General features: G+C 59.0%; 1 protein-coding gene across 1 annotated transcript in view; it reads left to right on the top strand.

Moving 5' to 3' along the window:
* Positions 1-17,401, top strand: part of SPTBN1 (spectrin beta, non-erythrocytic 1) — a 127,758-nt gene that overhangs the window by 85,387 nt on the left and 24,970 nt on the right. Inside the window, exons 4-16 of the mRNA XM_030886672.2 lie at positions 753-844; positions 1,846-1,926; positions 2,240-2,355; positions 4,691-4,803; positions 5,405-5,592; positions 7,617-7,734; positions 8,642-8,800; positions 9,568-9,870; positions 10,987-11,140; positions 11,665-12,535; positions 12,670-12,807; positions 13,402-14,158; positions 15,000-15,202. Coding sequence (XP_030742532.1) covers positions 753-844; positions 1,846-1,926; positions 2,240-2,355; positions 4,691-4,803; positions 5,405-5,592; positions 7,617-7,734; positions 8,642-8,800; positions 9,568-9,870; positions 10,987-11,140; positions 11,665-12,535; positions 12,670-12,807; positions 13,402-14,158; positions 15,000-15,202 — 3,293 coding nt within the window. The remainder of the gene's footprint in view (positions 1-752; positions 845-1,845; positions 1,927-2,239; positions 2,356-4,690; positions 4,804-5,404; positions 5,593-7,616; positions 7,735-8,641; positions 8,801-9,567; positions 9,871-10,986; positions 11,141-11,664; positions 12,536-12,669; positions 12,808-13,401; positions 14,159-14,999; positions 15,203-17,401) is intronic.

Below are 17,401 nucleotides of genomic sequence, written 5' to 3'. Positions count from 1 at the left end.
CCTTCCTTGCACAGGAATACAAGAACGGGTCACGTGGGAAGTTCTGTCTGACCCTCAGGCGGCCCTGTGGTGTCTGCACCGCAGTGAAAATGGAGAACAGTGTAAGAGCAAGTCGTTCCCTTTCCAAGGATTCTTTCAGAGTTGAAGGTTTCTAGCTTCTTTGTCTTCCGTTTTATCCTCTCTCCTCTTTTCCCATGAACTCTGTCATGGACGGGTCTCTGTAGAGTGGGTGGAGAGGCATCTGATGGTCCGAGCCAGCAGGAGAGGGTTGCCCACCAGACCAGCCCTGTGTCCTCCCCCACCCTTTGCCTCCTTTTATTATGGTCAAAGGGACGAAATCAAGGACAGTCTGGTCCCAGCAGTCTGCTGGGAGGGCGAGTGTCACCTTGTAAACACACCTCCTGTCAGGTTCAGGGGTGCAGGCCACACGGAAACTAGGCAGCGAGTCCGCTCTTGCTCCCGAGTCTGGCCAGCCTTCAGGAAAGGGTGTGCACAGTGTCTCCGACGTGAAAATGTCCACCTGTGAAAACCAGGCCTGGTCTCTCCCGAGCACACCACAAGGACCGCAGCGGCAGTTCAGTTCGAGGAGGCTAGAGCCATCCCTGCAGGGACAGGCAACTGAGAAAGCCTGGTCCTGGCTTCAGGGCACGCAGAGCGCACTGCCCAGGGCTTGGGGTGGTCTCAGGCTCGCTCCTTCCACGTGTGAGGGGCCCTGGCTGCCTGCTCACGTGGCTACTGTGTGTGCACCACAGATCCAGGACATCAGCGTGGAGACAGAAGACAACAAGGAGAAGAAGTCGGCCAAGGACGCGCTGCTGCTCTGGTGCCAGATGAAGACGGCCGGGTGAGTGTGGACCGAGGTTGCCCAGAGGGCGGGCGGGTGTCCAGGGCACCCTTCACGAAGTGCTGACAAGTGGCTTTCCCTCTGGCTCCCGTTGAGAAGTCTTGAGATGCCGACAGGATGGCAGGAGCTCGAGTTTATGTCCTGGGCGTGCCCCGTGGCCACCACCGTTCCCGTCCCTTGACTGGGGACAATGCAGAGAGCCGTGTGCTCGGAACTGTGGGACCTGGAAGCATCCCTACCCTCGCACCCATGACCACCTTCTTTTTAAGTGGCTGGGGGAGTTTGCTCTTGACATTTCTCCTGCCCTTGGAAAGCTCCGCTCCCTACACCTGAGAGTCGTCTCTCCACGGTACCTGTCTCCTCTTCTCTTCCTTTCACCCTCTTGTTAGTTGAAGCAAAGATCACTGTTTGTCATTCGCTGTAGTTATCAGGGCTCAGTGGATGCCAAACCTCTAAAGGTCTCACAGATTGGCTTAGGGTCCTGCAGCCCTACGTGTTTGTATGGAGACCCCTCATGTCCCGGCTGTCCAGGTGTGGGCTGGAGTGGTGGGGGCCAGAGGAGCTTAGAGGGCACTGCAGTCACTGTGAGCCTCTCATGAGCTTCAGCAGAAACGCCTAGAACAACGGAGTGGTCAAGGGTCTAGTTTGCCCAACGGAGGCACATTTCTCCAGCAAGGCTCCCGCCGTGTAAGCAGAAGGAAAGAGGAACACTGAGTGTCCCGGGGCTACGCCTAGCACCTTCCCGTGGAAGCGGAGAGACCCGGGTCTCCCTGGGCTCCGGTCGCCTTTCCCTAAGGAAGAGTCCTGTGTTTTAGTCCTGGCCACAGGAGACTCGCCGAGCAAGAAAAGCCATGTACACTACGTGTCTTCCAGCTTAAGAGTCCACCAGAGCTGTGACGTCCCTCTGACCAGATCGTCCTTTTGGTGCTGAAGCCTTAGGCTCTGATGACTGTCCACACTGCACTGACCACAGCTGGTAACCCCAGTGCTTTCCCCGGCAGGTACCCCAATGTCAACATCCACAACTTCACCACCAGCTGGAGGGACGGCATGGCCTTCAATGCACTCATACACAAGCACCGGTGAGTCCTCAGTGCTGGGGTGGGGGTGGGGAGGTAGGGAGAATGCTGCTTTTCTCAGTAGCAGGTCCAGGGCTCCCTTGGGTGCCGCATGCCCCACGTGGGGCTCCCCGGTCCTCCCCTTGAGAGCTGCATGGGGAGCACAGACAGTTCCCGAGCCAAGCCAGCTTGTGCCCGTTGCCTTGAAGAGCTGGGGCGTTTGGGAAGCCCCTGCTTTGGCTGTGGGGAGTGTGCCCGCAGTCATGAGGTCGGCGTGTGAGGAGCAGGGACCATGTCGCTGGTCTCACACTTGTGGTCTGCCGTGCGTCCCTCGCAGGCCTGACCTGATAGACTTCGACAAACTGAAGAAATCCAATGCTCACTACAATCTGCAGAACGCCTTCAACCTGGCAGAGCAGCACCTGGGCCTCACCAAGCTGCTGGACCCCGAAGGTGAGGGGGCTCCTGTGAGCCTGCTTTGTGCCCGTTCGTTCCTATGTGCTGGCGGAAGAGGAGCTGAATGTGTGGGCTGTGGGGACTCAGGTGGGGTCTCATTAGGGTGGGATGACATTCAGAGGGGCTGGACCAAGGACGCGGAGAAGGAACCTGGTGCGCAGGCTGCTGCGTGTGGTGTTTGCTTGGGAGCCAGGAGGAGCATCCCATCTCTCCGCACCAGGTCCCACTGCAGGGCATTCACACACTGCTGTGACCCGCAACTCCCTGGCTGAACAAAATCCTAATTTTGAAAACAGAAGGAATCGTTCCTCCCTAGCACTGGCATCTGCAGGATGCCTGACCTGGGAGCAAGTCATAAAACAGGGTGTGTGCGTGCAAGTGGAACGTCAGTCCATGTAAACACAGAAACGGAAGTTGAACTCCCCAAGGGCAGGTCAGGGTCACGCTGCCACCTTGGCCTCTTGCTCTCTTCTGACCCTCAGAGCGACCGATGCCCTCCCTGTAGGACACAGCAAGATCCAGGTCTGTGTCCGCCCACGCCTGGCATACTTTCTCAGAACACAGACAGAGCGCCCAAATTCTGTGGGTCATCATCTTCTCTGCACAGGGAGCCCATCTTGCCTGGGAGGAGTTTCTCCTTGATCACGAGGGGTTCTTTGATGGGGAACCTCTGTTCAGTCACATCACTGTGACTCGATCATTAATTTCTCCTATGGCCACCCAGCCTGGAAGGGGCCTGGATGGAAATGAAGGTGTATTTGTGCGTGTGCATTGAGAGGCCTCTTACACACATCATAGCCACTTTCTCTAATAATGAACAAAGGGGGATGGACGCTGGTGTTGAGAGAGTTGTAACAACTCTGTTGTGGAAGGTTCTGGGTCATCGACAGTATCCCTGGGACTGGGATGCCATTTCTAATTCAGACAGTTCTTGAGGGTCTTCTAGCTGGGTCCTTGTCTTTCCCCGCATGTCTTACGGGAGCGTCTCACGGACCCCCGCCTCTGCTGCCATCGTCAGCAAAGAGATCGGCGCTGGGGTCCGTGTTCCCCAGCATCATGTCCCTGATTAGTTTGAGAGACTCAATTTTTAGGGCAGTGTTTTGAGCAGTAAATCATCAAATTAAACATTGACCAGCAAGTATCTAGGGACGGTAATCACCGTCTGCAGCGCTGTATGGATCACTCATGGAAAGATGTGCCTCCCTCACCCCCAGAAAAACTGCACACGGGGGGGTGGGGGAGTGGGGGTCATGAGCCTCGTCCAGGTCAATGAACCGTCCTACGTCAGACCACCGGGGGTGAGCGTTCCCTCCAGGTCTTGTGCAGCAAAACACTCGGACTGGCAGGAGCTCACAAAAACAAGGTTCTGGCTGGGGGCGTGGTCGTTTACACGACAACTAGCAGGCCGTGGGTGAGTGACCCTTGCAAGGGGCGAGCCGTCCCTGCAGATGCTGGTGCTAAGGGCAGAGGAAGGAGAGGCAGAGGAAGGCTGTGCTGGCGTGTGGGGCAGGAGGGAGGCGATGGGAAAGCCCACGTCAGACAAAGGATCGTTGTGACAAAGGAACATTGGAAACGGTAGGGTATGAGGAGTCATCAGTCACGTTGGTGTGGAGAGAGGAGCCAGGCTGTCCCCTGGAGGGAAGGGGAGGGTGCCCGTGGCAGCAGCCAGGTGCTAGGAGGTGGGGGCCTGCACTCTGCCCAGCCCGGTGCATGGCCCTGCCCTGTGCACAGCCCAGCCAGCGGCATGAGCTCAGAGGAAAGGACTCGTGTTCTGTGCTCTGGCTGATAGGGAGGGAGAGGCCCAAGGAGGAGGCCGTGCGCCGGTAGTCTGAATCGTGGTGACGGTCGGTGGGGAGTCCATAATGGGACACCCCTGGGCTCGTATGCGGTGACTTACAGGTGCACGAGGAGGGCAGAGGAGGTAACTGAGCTTTCCCAAGATCAGCGGAGGCAGAGTTGGTGCCAGGGGCAGAAAGGAGGCCCCCTGGGGGGCCGGTGCAGCTGGGATGGGGGTGAGCTCTGCATGTGTGAGGTGCAGCTGCCTTGCTCCGAGTCCTGAGTGTACCTGCTGCCTCCTTCCTCCCACTGGACTAGCCTTCCGGCGCCTTGACCCCTACTTCTCCAGGCTCGGAGCTGGGCAGATTAAGGGCATTTTATGAGTACTCATCGGCTGAGTCACTGAGGGGTCTTCTTGTCCTTCTCCTTATGATGGACACACGGACAGAGGCGTGAGCTGCCCGGTCCAGAAAAAAGGGGACACACTGACCTGCCGGGTGTTGTGGGACAGCCCCAAGCTGTGCCTGCCACTGACCTGCATGTGTCTCCCTTACAGATATCAGCGTGGACCACCCTGATGAGAAATCCATCATCACCTACGTGGTCACTTACTACCACTACTTCTCCAAGATGAAGGCCCTGGCCGTGGAGGGGAAGCGAATCGGAAAGGTGAGTGCTCACCCGTCCCATGGTCGTGGGAGACCATAGGGGAGCTAGTTCTTGAGGAGAGGGCACCTGTGGGATTTCAGAAGCCGCTTCACCCAGAAGGGCAGTGGCAATATTGAGCTAGGAACCCAGAGACACCCCTCTCCCTGGCAGACTGTAGGGAGTTGCTGGTTTGGGCTGGGGTCGGGGCATGAACTCCTTCCCACCACTGCGGAAGGGACCTTGTTTGGGGTTGTGTTTCCGGGTCTGCTCGACCTCTCGGCAGGTGCTCTCGGGCACGTGCCCTCTCAGTGGCGTGGAGCGGGATCTCTCAGGACCGAGCCGGACTGTCTCAGAGGCCTTTTGTGGTTTCCTTCAGGAGTTTTGGAGGTTAGGCGCACTGGGTGGTGTCCAGAGTCTTGAACCTCTCACCTTGGGGAAGGGAGGTCACGGATCCAATGGCACTTGGCTCACTGTCACCGTGCACGTGCACGCCAGGAATGGCTGAACCGAAGGGCGTGTGCCAGGGCCGCTCAGAAGCAGTCGGTGTGTGTGCACGTGCACGCATGCTCCGGACAGCATGACCTGCTTGCTCACGTGGCCCCGGCCTGCCCTCTGCCTGCAGGTGCTGGACAACGCCATCGAGACGGAGAAGATGATCGAGAAGTACGAGTCACTCGCCTCGGACCTCCTGGAGTGGATCGAGCAAACCATCATCATCCTCAACAACCGCAAGTTTGCCAATTCGCTGGTGGGGGTCCAGCAGCAGCTCCAGGCGTTCAACACGTACCGCACGGTGGAGAAGCCCCCCAAGTAAGATGGCCCATTCACAGACACCCACACATGTATAGGAGAGACTTTTATATCAGAGTCATTGTACATTAAGAAAACACCCCAGCCTTTTCAGTCCATAAGTCCGATATTAGCCAGTATGTCCGATACCAGTCCATAACGTCCTCTCTAGACTTACGCAACACGTGCAATGACACCAAATGCAGGGTGATCACAGGCCAGTGGGTGGGAAGTCTTGTGGACCCAGTGGCGTTGTGAGCATCTCAGCACTGTTGGGGGGGTCTCCACGTGGCTCCTCCAGTTCCTGGGACTCGGGGTTTATCAGCGTAGTGCCATGTGTCTTGTCAGTAGAGCGGCTCTCAGGAAGTGAGCAGTCGTGGTTGCCCCCACCCCCGCCTCTGGGGATGAATATGGAGTTCCGGAACCCTCGGGAAGGCCATGCCCTCACGGAGGCCTCATTGGCTATCACCTGATTGACAGGAGAAACTCCACCCCTTCACTCTGAATCCTCAAACTGACACCAGATTATGTAATTACCAGACACAGACTGCAAAGGGCCATCATTCCTATAGGAGACGAGGGAGGGAGCTCCACAGCCAGCTGGGCTTCCTGACACCCCTCGAGCGCCCCTCCTCATCAGGGGCCTGCCTAGTCCTTTTTCATCCGCCCGTGTCTCTGAGATGACTTACAGATCTTGCCCAGGCTCAGCCTTTTCCTTACAGGGATGTGCCCCTGACGTACAGGGCGCAGGGGGCCTGACGGGTGATCCCCCAAACCCCAGCCCACTGCCGTTGAGTCGCAACCCTGTGTGGGGTTTCCGAGGCTGTAAGTCACCATGGGAGCAGACCCCCTCATCCTGCTCCCTCCCAGCGATGGGTGGCTTCGAACTGCCAACCTTTAACCCATGATACAGGCCCGTGTGCCGAGTCTTTCCCCCTCCAAATGCCAGCTTTTGAGATCTGAGAGGTGTTGTGTGGTGCCCTCAAGTCAGTGCCCGCTCAGTGTGACTCCAGAGGATGGGGCAGACCAGCTCCCCGGGGCTCCCCCCTGAGGCAGCGTCTCCCCGAAGCAGGCGGGCATGTCTTCCCCCATGGAGTTGTCTCTCTGGCAAGTGCTTAACTGTGAGCTCCACTAGGACTTGGTTTTGAAAGGATGGGTGGTACAGGTGGGTGTTACCACACCCCAGGGCGTCTGAGCTGTCAGGACCCCGCCTTCAAGCCCATCCCATTGTGCACAGCACAATGTGAGAGTCTTCACACTAGGGGTGTCCGTTCATATTACTCTTCCGGCCCGTGAATGAGTTACCTTTTTAAAATGAAGACTCATGGGTACAAGCTCATGACCTTTGTGTTCTTTGCCACGGCCACTGTCCCAAGGCTACTCTCCCTCCTCTTCCTGGAAACTCCTCTCGGGTGTGAACCCCAGGCATTAGGGGGGCGTGCGACACTTGTGAGTGCATTCAGCCACACCCTGGGTGCAGTCAGTCCTTTGTCCAGGACCTACGGTTCAAACCTTGTTTGGGATGATGCCTCAGATATTGTGCGCCCTTCTCCCTCCCCAGTGTCACCCCGCAACTGTTAATAAACACCCACCACAGGAGTCTGGGGTTTCTAGTGCCCTCTATCTGACCCATCACCCTCTCTCTGGTGTACATGTCACGTCTGTAGTACCCTCTCTCTGTGAATGTATCACGTATGTAGTTCCTCCTCTTGTGTACATGTCACATCTGTAGTACCCTCTCTGGTGTACATGTTAATGTCTATAGTACCCTCTCTGTGGTGTACATGTCACATCTGTAGTACCCTCTCTCTAGTGTATATCCTGCGTCTATATTACCCTCTTGTGTACATGTCACGTCTACTGTACCCTCTCTAGTGTACATGTCACGTCTACTGTAGCCCCAGCCAACCCAGGGCCCATGCTCCCACGTGCATCTCACACAAAACATACCTGCTAGCTATGTGGCAGTGTTGGGGGGTGGGGGGCTGCTCCCTCGCAGGGACGCAGAGCAGTGGTCAGCACTGATAATCTTCCTCTGTGTGTAGATTTACTGAGAAGGGGAACTTGGAAGTCCTCCTCTTCACCATCCAAAGCAAGATGCGGGCCAACAACCAGAAGGTCTACATGCCCCGGGAGGGGAAGCTCATCTCGGACATCAACAAGGTACCCCCACCCATTCCACTTCCCAGCTTTGCCTGGCCAGCTCCACGCTGCAGGGTCCACCTGGGTCCTTGATGGTTAGGAGCCCGGAGGCCTGAGAGGATTCGTCCCTGCCACTGCTCAGGCCTTGCAGAGCACTGACGTCTGTAGTCGGCAGGTCCCCTGGAGGTCTGGAGGGAGCCTCAGAGTGTCTCAGGCCCCACCTTGTCTTGGACGTGGCTGGCACGCCGTTGCCCCTCTCCATCCGTCTCATGTCCATGGCTGCAGCGAGCAGAAGGGGGAGCTCGCAGCCTCCTTCCCCGGTGTTGGGGTTCTCTCCAGAGCTGTGGGGTTTGGGGTCTGCTCGGTGCCCACCATGGTCTGCTGCGTCTGCACAGGCGGCATCATTTCCACCAGAACTCTGAACAGTCTGGGCCTGAGCTCACGGTCCACACCGAGATCCTTGTGTACGAGATGCCTCGTTTTGTCTCTCACTTTGTGAGACGTGACTTGTATACGGATAATCTCAGACACGGCCAGATGTGGCCCAGGGCCGAGCTGATTACTTTCTCAGGAAACGCCCTCTGTCTTCTGTTCCTGTGATCAGCGCTGTCTAAGATAACGACGACTTCCGCTCGGGTAGATTCAGCTGAGCGATCCGTGGCTCCTTTTCACCGGGTACCCTCAGGGTCACGGGGTCGGCTCTTGTTTCCCAGGCACAACAGTGATCTGTTGTTCAGATAAGGGAGAGCGTCCCCATAGGGTTAAACTCAGAACAAAATTTTAAGAACTTAAAAAGTACCCCTTCCGTTTCAAAGTTAAGAGTCAGTGAACGGGCACAGTATGCCCGCTGAGCTCCTGGGTGTTTTGAAGAAGACCGGCCGTGGAGTGTGGCAAAGGCCAGGCCCCTGATCTGCTCTTCCTCCTGCAGGCCTGGGAGAGACTGGAAAAAGCGGAGCACGAGCGGGAACTGGCCCTGCGGAACGAGCTCATCCGGCAGGAGAAACTGGAACAGCTGGCCCGCAGATTTGACCGCAAGGCAGCCATGCGGGAGACCTGGCTGAGCGAAAACCAGCGCCTGGTGTCTCAGGTCCGGCAGTCCAGACGCGGAGGGGGGGCGGGCCTGGACTGCCCCTCATTCCACACCCGCCTCGTGCTTGGGAGTCCCTGCCCCGCAAGTCACTCAAGGGGGCAACTGTAAATCCCTCCCTTGGGAACCGTCCACGGGTTTGGACCATCTACAGATTCAGTAGCAGCTTAAGCCTGCTTGGTGTGGAGCCTCTGTCTGTGCACTGGCCGCACACACAAGTGTTTGAGGATTCACTCTTTCTCCCGGCCTCTGAGACCACAGAGCCCCCACTGATTGGGAACTAAGTCAGGGCTCCAACGTGATGGCAGAAAGCACCCCGGTGGCATAGTAGGTTAAGTGTCGGGCTGCAAACCACAAGGCCAGCAGTTTGAAACCACCAGCCACTCTACAGGGGGATGACGGGGGTGTTCGACTCCCATAAAGAGTTGCTGTCTCAGAAACCCACGTGGGGCAGCTCCTCCCTGTCCCCTGGGGTCACCCTGACAGCAGGGAGGGAAGGCACGGCCCCAGTCGGGCAGCGGTCAAGTGTGGCGCTGCTCTGCAGGCCAGAGACCAGCTCGTCTGCCTGCCCCTGTGAAAACGGCCTTCCCCAGGGACGCAGTGGGGCAGTTCCACTCTGTCCTCTAGAGTCACTGGGTCGTGCTCAGCTAGACAGCGGAGGCAGGGCCAGGTGGGGAGACCTCAGGGAGGAAGCTCAGGGTCCGCAGCTGCCCCTCGCCCCTCTGCCCAGTCAGCTGCGCTTCAGCTGCCCACTTGCTTGCCCACAGGACAACTTTGGCTTTGACCTTCCGGCCGTGGAGGCCGCTACAAAGAAACATGAGGCCATCGAGACGGACATCGCGGCATACGAGGAGCGCGTGCAGGCCGTGGTGGCCGTGGCCCGCGAACTGGAGGCAGAGAACTACCACGACATCAAGCGCATCACCGCGCGCAAGGACAACGTCATCCGGCTCTGGGAGTACCTGCTGGAGCTGCTGCGGGCCCGGCGTCAGCGGCTCGAGATGAACCTGGGGCTGCAGAAGATCTTCCAGGAGATGCTGTACATCATGGACTGGATGGACGAGATGAAGGTGAGGGCCCAGGGACTTGGCCTGTGGGAACTGTAGCTGCCGCCCCCGTCCCCCCCGACCCGAGGCCATCAGCCAGTCTGTAACCCTACGGCTTTGGAGGTCTTGTCTCTTCTATCTCTCGTGTGTGCATTTGTGTGTGTAAGGGGGAGAGGTGTCTGACTTGGAGGGGGCCGCCAGTCAGAGTGGCAGCAGTGCAGACAGCAGACCACAGGGCACTGCCTGGTCTCCGCGTCCATCACGGGGCGGTGGCCGGACGTTGTAGTGAGGTTGCCCACCTCTCCGGCCATTGCTGGGCTTCCCTCCTGCTGTCCTGATCCACAGTGCTCTTCACTGTGGCCGAGCGTGGGCTCAGCACAGAAAGGCCCATCTGGACAGGGGTGACCCGAGGCCCCAGGTGCCCAGCTCAGGGAGGAGCAAGGACAGGCCTCTGTGGGCTCAGCTGCAGCCCTGGTTTGCACATGTGCTGCCCACCTGACGTGGTTAACGGGAACGGCATGGAAGCTCTTTGACCAAGTTCCTCTCGCCTGCTCCGTGGCCACTCCTGTTGAGGTGCCCCAGGAAGAAGCCCCAAGACCAAGGAAGGCATTCGCTCACCCGGCCAGGCTTCGAAGTGACTTCTTCTTCCTGATCGCCTTTCTTTTTGATCAGTTTCTTCTTGGGGCCCCAGTTTGCCTCTCGGAATCTCTCTTCTCTGACCACACTCCCTCCCCGTGGTTCAGCCCTTGGTAGGTAGGTCTGTCTGCTCCCCGTGTCCAGTGGACTTCTGCTCACAGGCTCATGTGTGTGAAAAACAAACCTGTGCCCCTGAGCTTTGAGGGCCTGGTTTGGGGGTGCCGATCACCAGGCCTTGCTTCCGGGGCTCCTGTGGGTGGGCTTGAAGCACCGCCTTTTTCTTGGGTGGTCTGCACCGAGGATCTCCCTCCCTCCCCCTCAGTAGGAGCTCCGCAGTTCATGCTGCCTCTCCTGCAGAAAGGCCGGCTTTCTGGTTTGCCGTGCTCTGTCTGCTGATGACCCTCTGTCCCTGCAGGCATCTGGAGAAGGATGCCAGGGAGAGGGGCGGGGTGCTGAGGCCAGCGTGCGTGTCTCAGGCGTCCTCTCGGCTCCCTCCGTGCACAGGTGCTGTTGCTCTCTCAAGACTATGGCAAGCACCTGCTGGGCGTGGAAGACCTGCTGCAGAAGCACGCGCTGGTAGAAGCCGACATCGGCATCCAGGCCGAGCGGGTGCGGGGTGTCAATGCCTCTGCCCAGAAGTTTGCAACGGACGGTGAAGGTGAGGCCGGGCTGCACCAGGCAGGTCACCCGAGGTCCCTCTCTGGGATGGGGTGGGGGTATTGGGATTGTGCTCGGAGCGAGCTCTGGGCTCACCGTGCAGGCTCTGTGAGCCTCTGTGTCTTTTGAGAACACTTGAGGGCAGCCTGGTTCTGAGCCTGTCTCCCGAGCCTCTGCTCAGGCTCAGTGCGGCTGTGGCCTTGGGGCCCCTCTGGGCCTTCACGTGTGCCCGCCAGCACGGGGAGTGCTCACTGGAGGCCTGGCCTTTGCTTCTCGTCTTTGAGAAGCAGTTCAGTCCGGCTGCCTCCCTGCGCGCACTCTGTGTGTGTTCTTGGCTCCAAGGCATCCCTTGGTCTGGAGTCCTTGCCCCAACCCCTTCCCCGCCCCCCACCAGGATCCTGGAAGTGCTCCATTGTCCTCTCCCCTGGCATGAGTCTGACAGCGGTGAGCGTGGGCCCTGGGCTGGCCGCCTGCAGGTGAGTGGGGCCTGCGTGAGACCCTCACTCCCCCTTTGTGCACACACAGGCTACAAGCCCTGCGACCCGCAGGTGATCCGAGACCGCGTGGCCCACATGGAGTTCTGCTACCAGGAGCTCTGCCAGCTGGCGGCCGAGCGCCGTGCCCGCCTGGAGGAGTCCCGCCGCCTCTGGAAGTTCTTCTGGGAGATGGCGGAGGAGGAGGGCTGGATCCGAGAGAAGGAGAAGATCCTGTCCTCAGACGACTATGGCAAGGACCTGACCAGCGTCGTGCGCCTGCTGAGCGAACACCGGGCTTTTGAGGATGAGATGAGCGGCCGCAGCGGCCACTTTGAGCAGGCCATCCGGGAGGGGGAGGCCATGATCGCCGAGGAGCACTTCGGGGCGGAGAAGATCCGCGAGCGGACCCTGCACATCCGGGAGCAGTGGGCCAGCCTGGAGCGGCTCTCAGCCGTGCGCAAGCAACGGCTGGAGGAGGCCCTGCAGCTACAGCAGTTCCAGGCAGACGCCGATGACATGGACGCCTGGATGCTGGACATCCTCAAGATCGTGTCCAGCAGTGACGTGGGACACGACGAGTACTCCACACAGGCCCTGGTCAAGAAGCACAAGGACGTGGCTGAGGAGATCGCCAACTACCGGCCCACCCTGGATTCGCTGCACGAGCAAGCCAGCGCCCTGCCCCCTCCCCAGGCGCAGTCCCCGGACGTGCAGGGCCGGCTGTCCGGCATCGAGGAGCGCTACCAGGAGCTGGCGGAGCTGACGCGGCTGCGCAAGCAGGCACTGCAGGACACCCTGGCCCTGTACAAGATGCTGAGCGAGGCCGATGCCTGCGAGCTCTGGATCGACGAGAAGGAGCAGTGGCTCAACGGCATGCTCATCCCGGAGAAGCTGGAGGACCTGGAGGTCGTGCAGCACAGGTGGGGGGGGCGCTGCAGCCCGATGGGGCGGGGTGAGGGCGGGGTGAGGGCGGGGCTGGCCGGGGCCAGGGAGCCCTCCCATCCACCCACCCGCCTGTGGGGCTGACGCGAGGGACCCACCCGGGCCTTCCCAGGTTTGAGAGCCTGGAACCTGAGATGAACAACCAGGCGTCGCGGGTGGCGGTGGTGAACCAGATTGCGCGGCAGCTGATGCACAGTGGCCACCCGAGCGAGAAGGAGATCAAGGCCCAGCAGGACAAGCTCAATACGAGGTGGGCAGGGGGGCAGGGGGGCGGGGAGGGGCACCAGCCCAGGCTGAGCTCACTCACAGGGCCCAGCAGCCGGGAATGTCCTGGCTGGCATCACTGGCAGAGTGGTGCTGGGGTCAGGGGGTTGGCATCTGTCACTGGGGCAGCAGACAAGCCTCACTGATGGGCACCCCCTCCCCCCTCTCCCTTGGCAGCAGCTGGGTCCTGGTGGGAGGGGGCTGGCTGGCACTGCCCTGTCCCGTCCACATGGGACCCAGAGCAGGAGGTCGTGGCGTGTGAGATGTGATGGGTGACAAGCCCTGCTTACAGAACGTTCTGTGGAACGGGCTTTTTGGAGTCGGGGGGCGGGGTGGCGTGTGAGCGTGCAGGTCACTGAAGGTCTTTGGGTTATGCCTGCGCCCACCGATGAGTGACATGCGTGTTGGGGACAGGAACCAGGGCAGCACACCCTCCCACCGTCACCCACCCACCCCCATCTGGGCCTGGCTTGTCCCCGGCCATGCTCAGGACCCCAGTGGTGTCACGCAGAGCTGAGGAGCGGCGTGTGATGGGTGGGAGTGCGTGTCCTCCCTGACAGCCTCTGCCCACCCCGCGCAGGTGGGGTCAGTTCCGCGAGCTGGTGGACAGGAAGAAGGACGCCCTGCTGTCCGCCCTGAGCATCCAGAACTACCACCTGGAGTGCAACGAGACCAAGTCCTGGATCCGCGAGAAGACCAAGGTGATCGAGTCCACCCAGGACCTGGGCAATGACCTGGCCGGCGTGATGGCCCTGCAGCGCAAGCTGACGGGCATGGAGCGCGACCTGGTGGCCATCGAGGCAAAGCTGAGCGACCTGCAGAAGGAGGCGGAGAAGCTGGAGGCTGAGCACCCGGACCAGGCGCAGGCCATCCTGTCTCGGCTGGCCGAGATCAGCGACGTGTGGGAGGAGATGAAGACCACCCTGAAGAACCGCGAGGCCTCCCTGGGAGAGGCCAGCAAGCTGCAGCAGTTCCTGCGCGACCTGGACGACTTCCAGTCCTGGCTGTCCAGGACCCAGACGGCCATCGCCTCGGAGGACATGCCCAACACCCTGGCCGAGGCCGAGAAGCTGCTCACGCAGCACGAGAGCATCAAGCGTGAGATCGACAACTACGAAGAGGACTACCAGAAGATGCGGGACATGGGCGAGATGGTCACCCAGGGCCAGACCGACGCCCAGTACATGTTCCTGCGGCAGAGGCTGCAGGCCCTGGACACCGGCTGGAACGAGCTGCACCGGATGTGGGAGAACAGGCAGAACCTCCTCTCTCAGTCGCACGCCTACCAGCTCTTCCTCAGGGACACCAAGCAGGCCGAGGCCTTTCTCAACAACCAGGTACGTACTGACATATGGGGCAGGGGGGCTGCACCTGCACCTGGTCAGACGCAGAACTCTCAGACCCTGTAACCCGCCCTGGAGAGGGGCAGCAAGGGAGTGGAGTGGTCTCCTTGGCAGCGGCACTGTTGGTGTGCTTGGCTGCAAACCCAGGTGAGGGCGTATCCGTCCCCAGCTCCCCTGGAGCGAGGCCCGCAGACCCTGTGCTCACCTCATTCCCTCGCAGTAGGAAGAGTGGTACAGCCACCACCCGCGTCCCTTTCAGAACACGTCCTTCGTCAGTACTCATGGTGACCGGCTCCCCTGCCATTCCCCCAAGGACTCGTTAATTCAGTCACTGTCTCTCTAGATTTACCTATCCCGGGTTTCATATGTGGGAAGACTTTTTTTTTTAAAGAAGAAAACAAAAATTAACGATAGCAACAAAGCGAGAGGGGAAAACCTGCATCGAAAAGGAAGCAGAAAAAATGGAAAACAAGAATAGATTCAAAATGGATCCCGGGAGAGGGTCAACGGGAGGGGCCAGGGTGTAACCAAAGTGTGTCTGCAGTGGGGGCAGCGAGGGGTGGGTGTGTCGCTGCTGCATGTAGGGGATCCCTGGGGCTCACCTGCCAAGCCGAGGCCCCTCCTTCCCTCAGAGAGCCCCCTCAGGAGGGACGCCCCAGTGTCCCCACTGGTTCTGTCCCTCCTGGCTGTTAATTTTACCCGATCCAGTCAATCCTCTCATATAAGCATATCGAGGGAGGTCTGGATCACGGGGTATTGGAAGTGGGAGGGGGCCTCTTGTCCTTGGGGAAGTGAGGCAGATCCGACCTGGCCTCCCCTTTTCTCTCCACCCAAGGAGTACGTCTTGGCTCACACGGAAATGCCCGCCACCTTGGAGGGCGCAGAGGCCGCCATCAAGAAGCAGGAGGGCTTCATGACCACCATGGACGCCAGCGAGGACAAGATCAATGCCGTGGTGGACACTGGCCGCAGGCTGGTGAGCGATGGGAACATCAGCTCGGACCGCATCCAGGAGAAGGTGGACTCCATCGATGACAGGTACGCTTCTCTGCGGGGACCCTCGGCTCCAGATATGGCGGCCGGCCATGAGTCCCTGGGAGCGAGGGCATGAGTGTCTCCGAGGCTGAGAGGCCGGCACACTTGGCAAAATTTCACCTATCCACCACAGAAAATGAGTGAGCAGCCCAAGACGTGCTCCGTCACAGGACGTGCTTCTGAGTCTGGGTGGACTAGAGAAACAAACTGCACAGACACTCGTGTGTATAATGAGTAACTTTACATTAAGAAAACCTCCCAGCCAAGTCCAGATCAAGTCCATAAGTCTGATATTAGCCCATATGTCCGATCCCAATCTGTAAGGTCCTCTTCAGACTCACAACACATGCAACAACTCCGAGTGCAGGAAGATCACAGGCCAGTGGGTGGAAAGTCTTGTGGATCCAATGGTGGTAGAAGCATCTCAGCGCTGGCAGGGGTCTCCACATGGCTCCTCCAGCTCTAGGGCTTGCCTGCCAAGCCAGGGCTCCATATGTCTTGTCAGCAGGAATGTCTCGCAGGGAGTGAGGGTGTGTGTCCCACCTCCAGTGAGCTGTTTATCTCAGTCGTGCCTCCAATGAGGTCATCAGGCTGTGACCTGATTGACAGGCCAGAGTCTACCCCTTCCTTAAGTTGACAGATTATGTAACTGCCACAACGCTCAAATGTCTACAGAGAAGGCATACTAGCCACGACCTGAGTGCCCTCGGTGTGGGCCGTGCCCTCTGAGCGTAGGCGGTAGCAGTTGCCCGGTGGCTCCCTCACACCAGGCCCTGACCTTGCTGAGGGCTGGGTCTCCTGCATTCATTCGCATGGAGATGTCTCTGCCACCTGTGGGAGGGCCACGTCCTGCATGCACAGTAGCAGCCTGTGCCATGGACAGTGGGCCCAGGTGATGGCTGTTCCCGTGATCTACCAGCGTGTTCTCAGCTTGGGTGCCCGTCTCAGTACGTGGTGCTGCTGTCAGGAAAACAGAGTCCTGCGGGCCTAGCCGTTACACATTGTGGTCAGCAGTTTGAAACCTGGCCGCTCTGTGGAGAAGGACGGGGCTTCCTGCTCGAGTGAAGAGACGCAGTCTGCCCTGCCCTGCCAGGTCGCTCTGAGTCAGTGTGGGCTCGGCGGCAGCGAGTTTGGTTTTGCCACCAGTGGATAGCAGAAATTGACATCCTCGTGTTTGAGGGCCACAAGTCCAGCGTCAGGGCTCCTCCCCTCCCGTGTGAGTGGCCCTCGGCGAACCTGGGCTTGTGGCTGCAGCTGTGTGTCTGTCCTCGCATGGGGCCTTGCTCACACAGCTCAGCTGATTCAGGTTAGGGCCCGCCTTATTCTTTTAAAATGATGGGTTAATGTTTACTCATTAACAGAATCACCTCCACAGATAGAGGGGCCAGCTCTGTAGTATTATGTTTTGGGGGACATACCCAATCCAAAAAAGTGCCCCCTTTTGATAATTGCTATTTCTGAAAGATTTCCTCCCTGGCCAAAGGTCAGGTCATCTGCGGATGGGCGCTCAGTGCATCCTGAAGCAGGAGATTGGGGACAGATCCGTGCTCGGTGCCAGCACCCTCAGCACTCTGTGTCCTGCCTGGGTTGGTGGCCAGGCTGCGTCAGCTGACGGTCCTGACATTCCTGACTCTAGGTCCACCCGGTCTGCGGTTAGCATTCCAACCCCTACCTCGCACTGGTGAAGGAAAATGAGTCTCTTTCTCGCCGTAGAAACAGCTGCTGGCTTCCGCACGCACATCCATGCGTCTAGCTTCCCCGATTTGAGTCCTGGGGGATCTGTTTTAACATGGATTATAATTCTGAATCGCTCATTTTTGAAACAACTTTTTAAAAGTCTACTATAAAACCCTTTCTAAATGAGTATGAGGAAGTCGGGCAAACATGTTTAACTCGGGTGAAAATACCCCAACCCCAGCCCTGCCCCCTAACTGCAGATGCAGCTGGCTGCTTGGAGACGGGCCCAGGCCAAGTCCTCTGCTTGTTTGCTCACAGCATGTCCCGGTCACGCCCCCCACCCCTGCCTCCGAGCTGCAGCAGCAGGTGAGGTCGTCAGGGCAGAGCCCCGGGTGCGGTTTAACCTTCCTCTCGCCCCGACAATGAGCTGGGTTACGCAGGTCCGGCACCGGCTGAAGACCTGTGTGTTCGCAAAGCAGCTGCCATGCAGGGAGGCCTGTCCTGCGGATAGCATAAGAAGATGAC

The sequence above is a fragment of the Echinops telfairi genome, unplaced genomic scaffold (assembly GCF_000313985.2).
Source record: "Echinops telfairi isolate 266 unplaced genomic scaffold, ASM31398v2 ScPeMD7_2573;HRSCAF=3158, whole genome shotgun sequence".
Lineage (NCBI taxonomy): Eukaryota > Metazoa > Chordata > Mammalia > Afrosoricida > Tenrecidae > Echinops > Echinops telfairi.
Note: the sequence above shows the minus strand (reverse complement) of the source record. Positions and strands in the feature narration are given on the sequence as shown.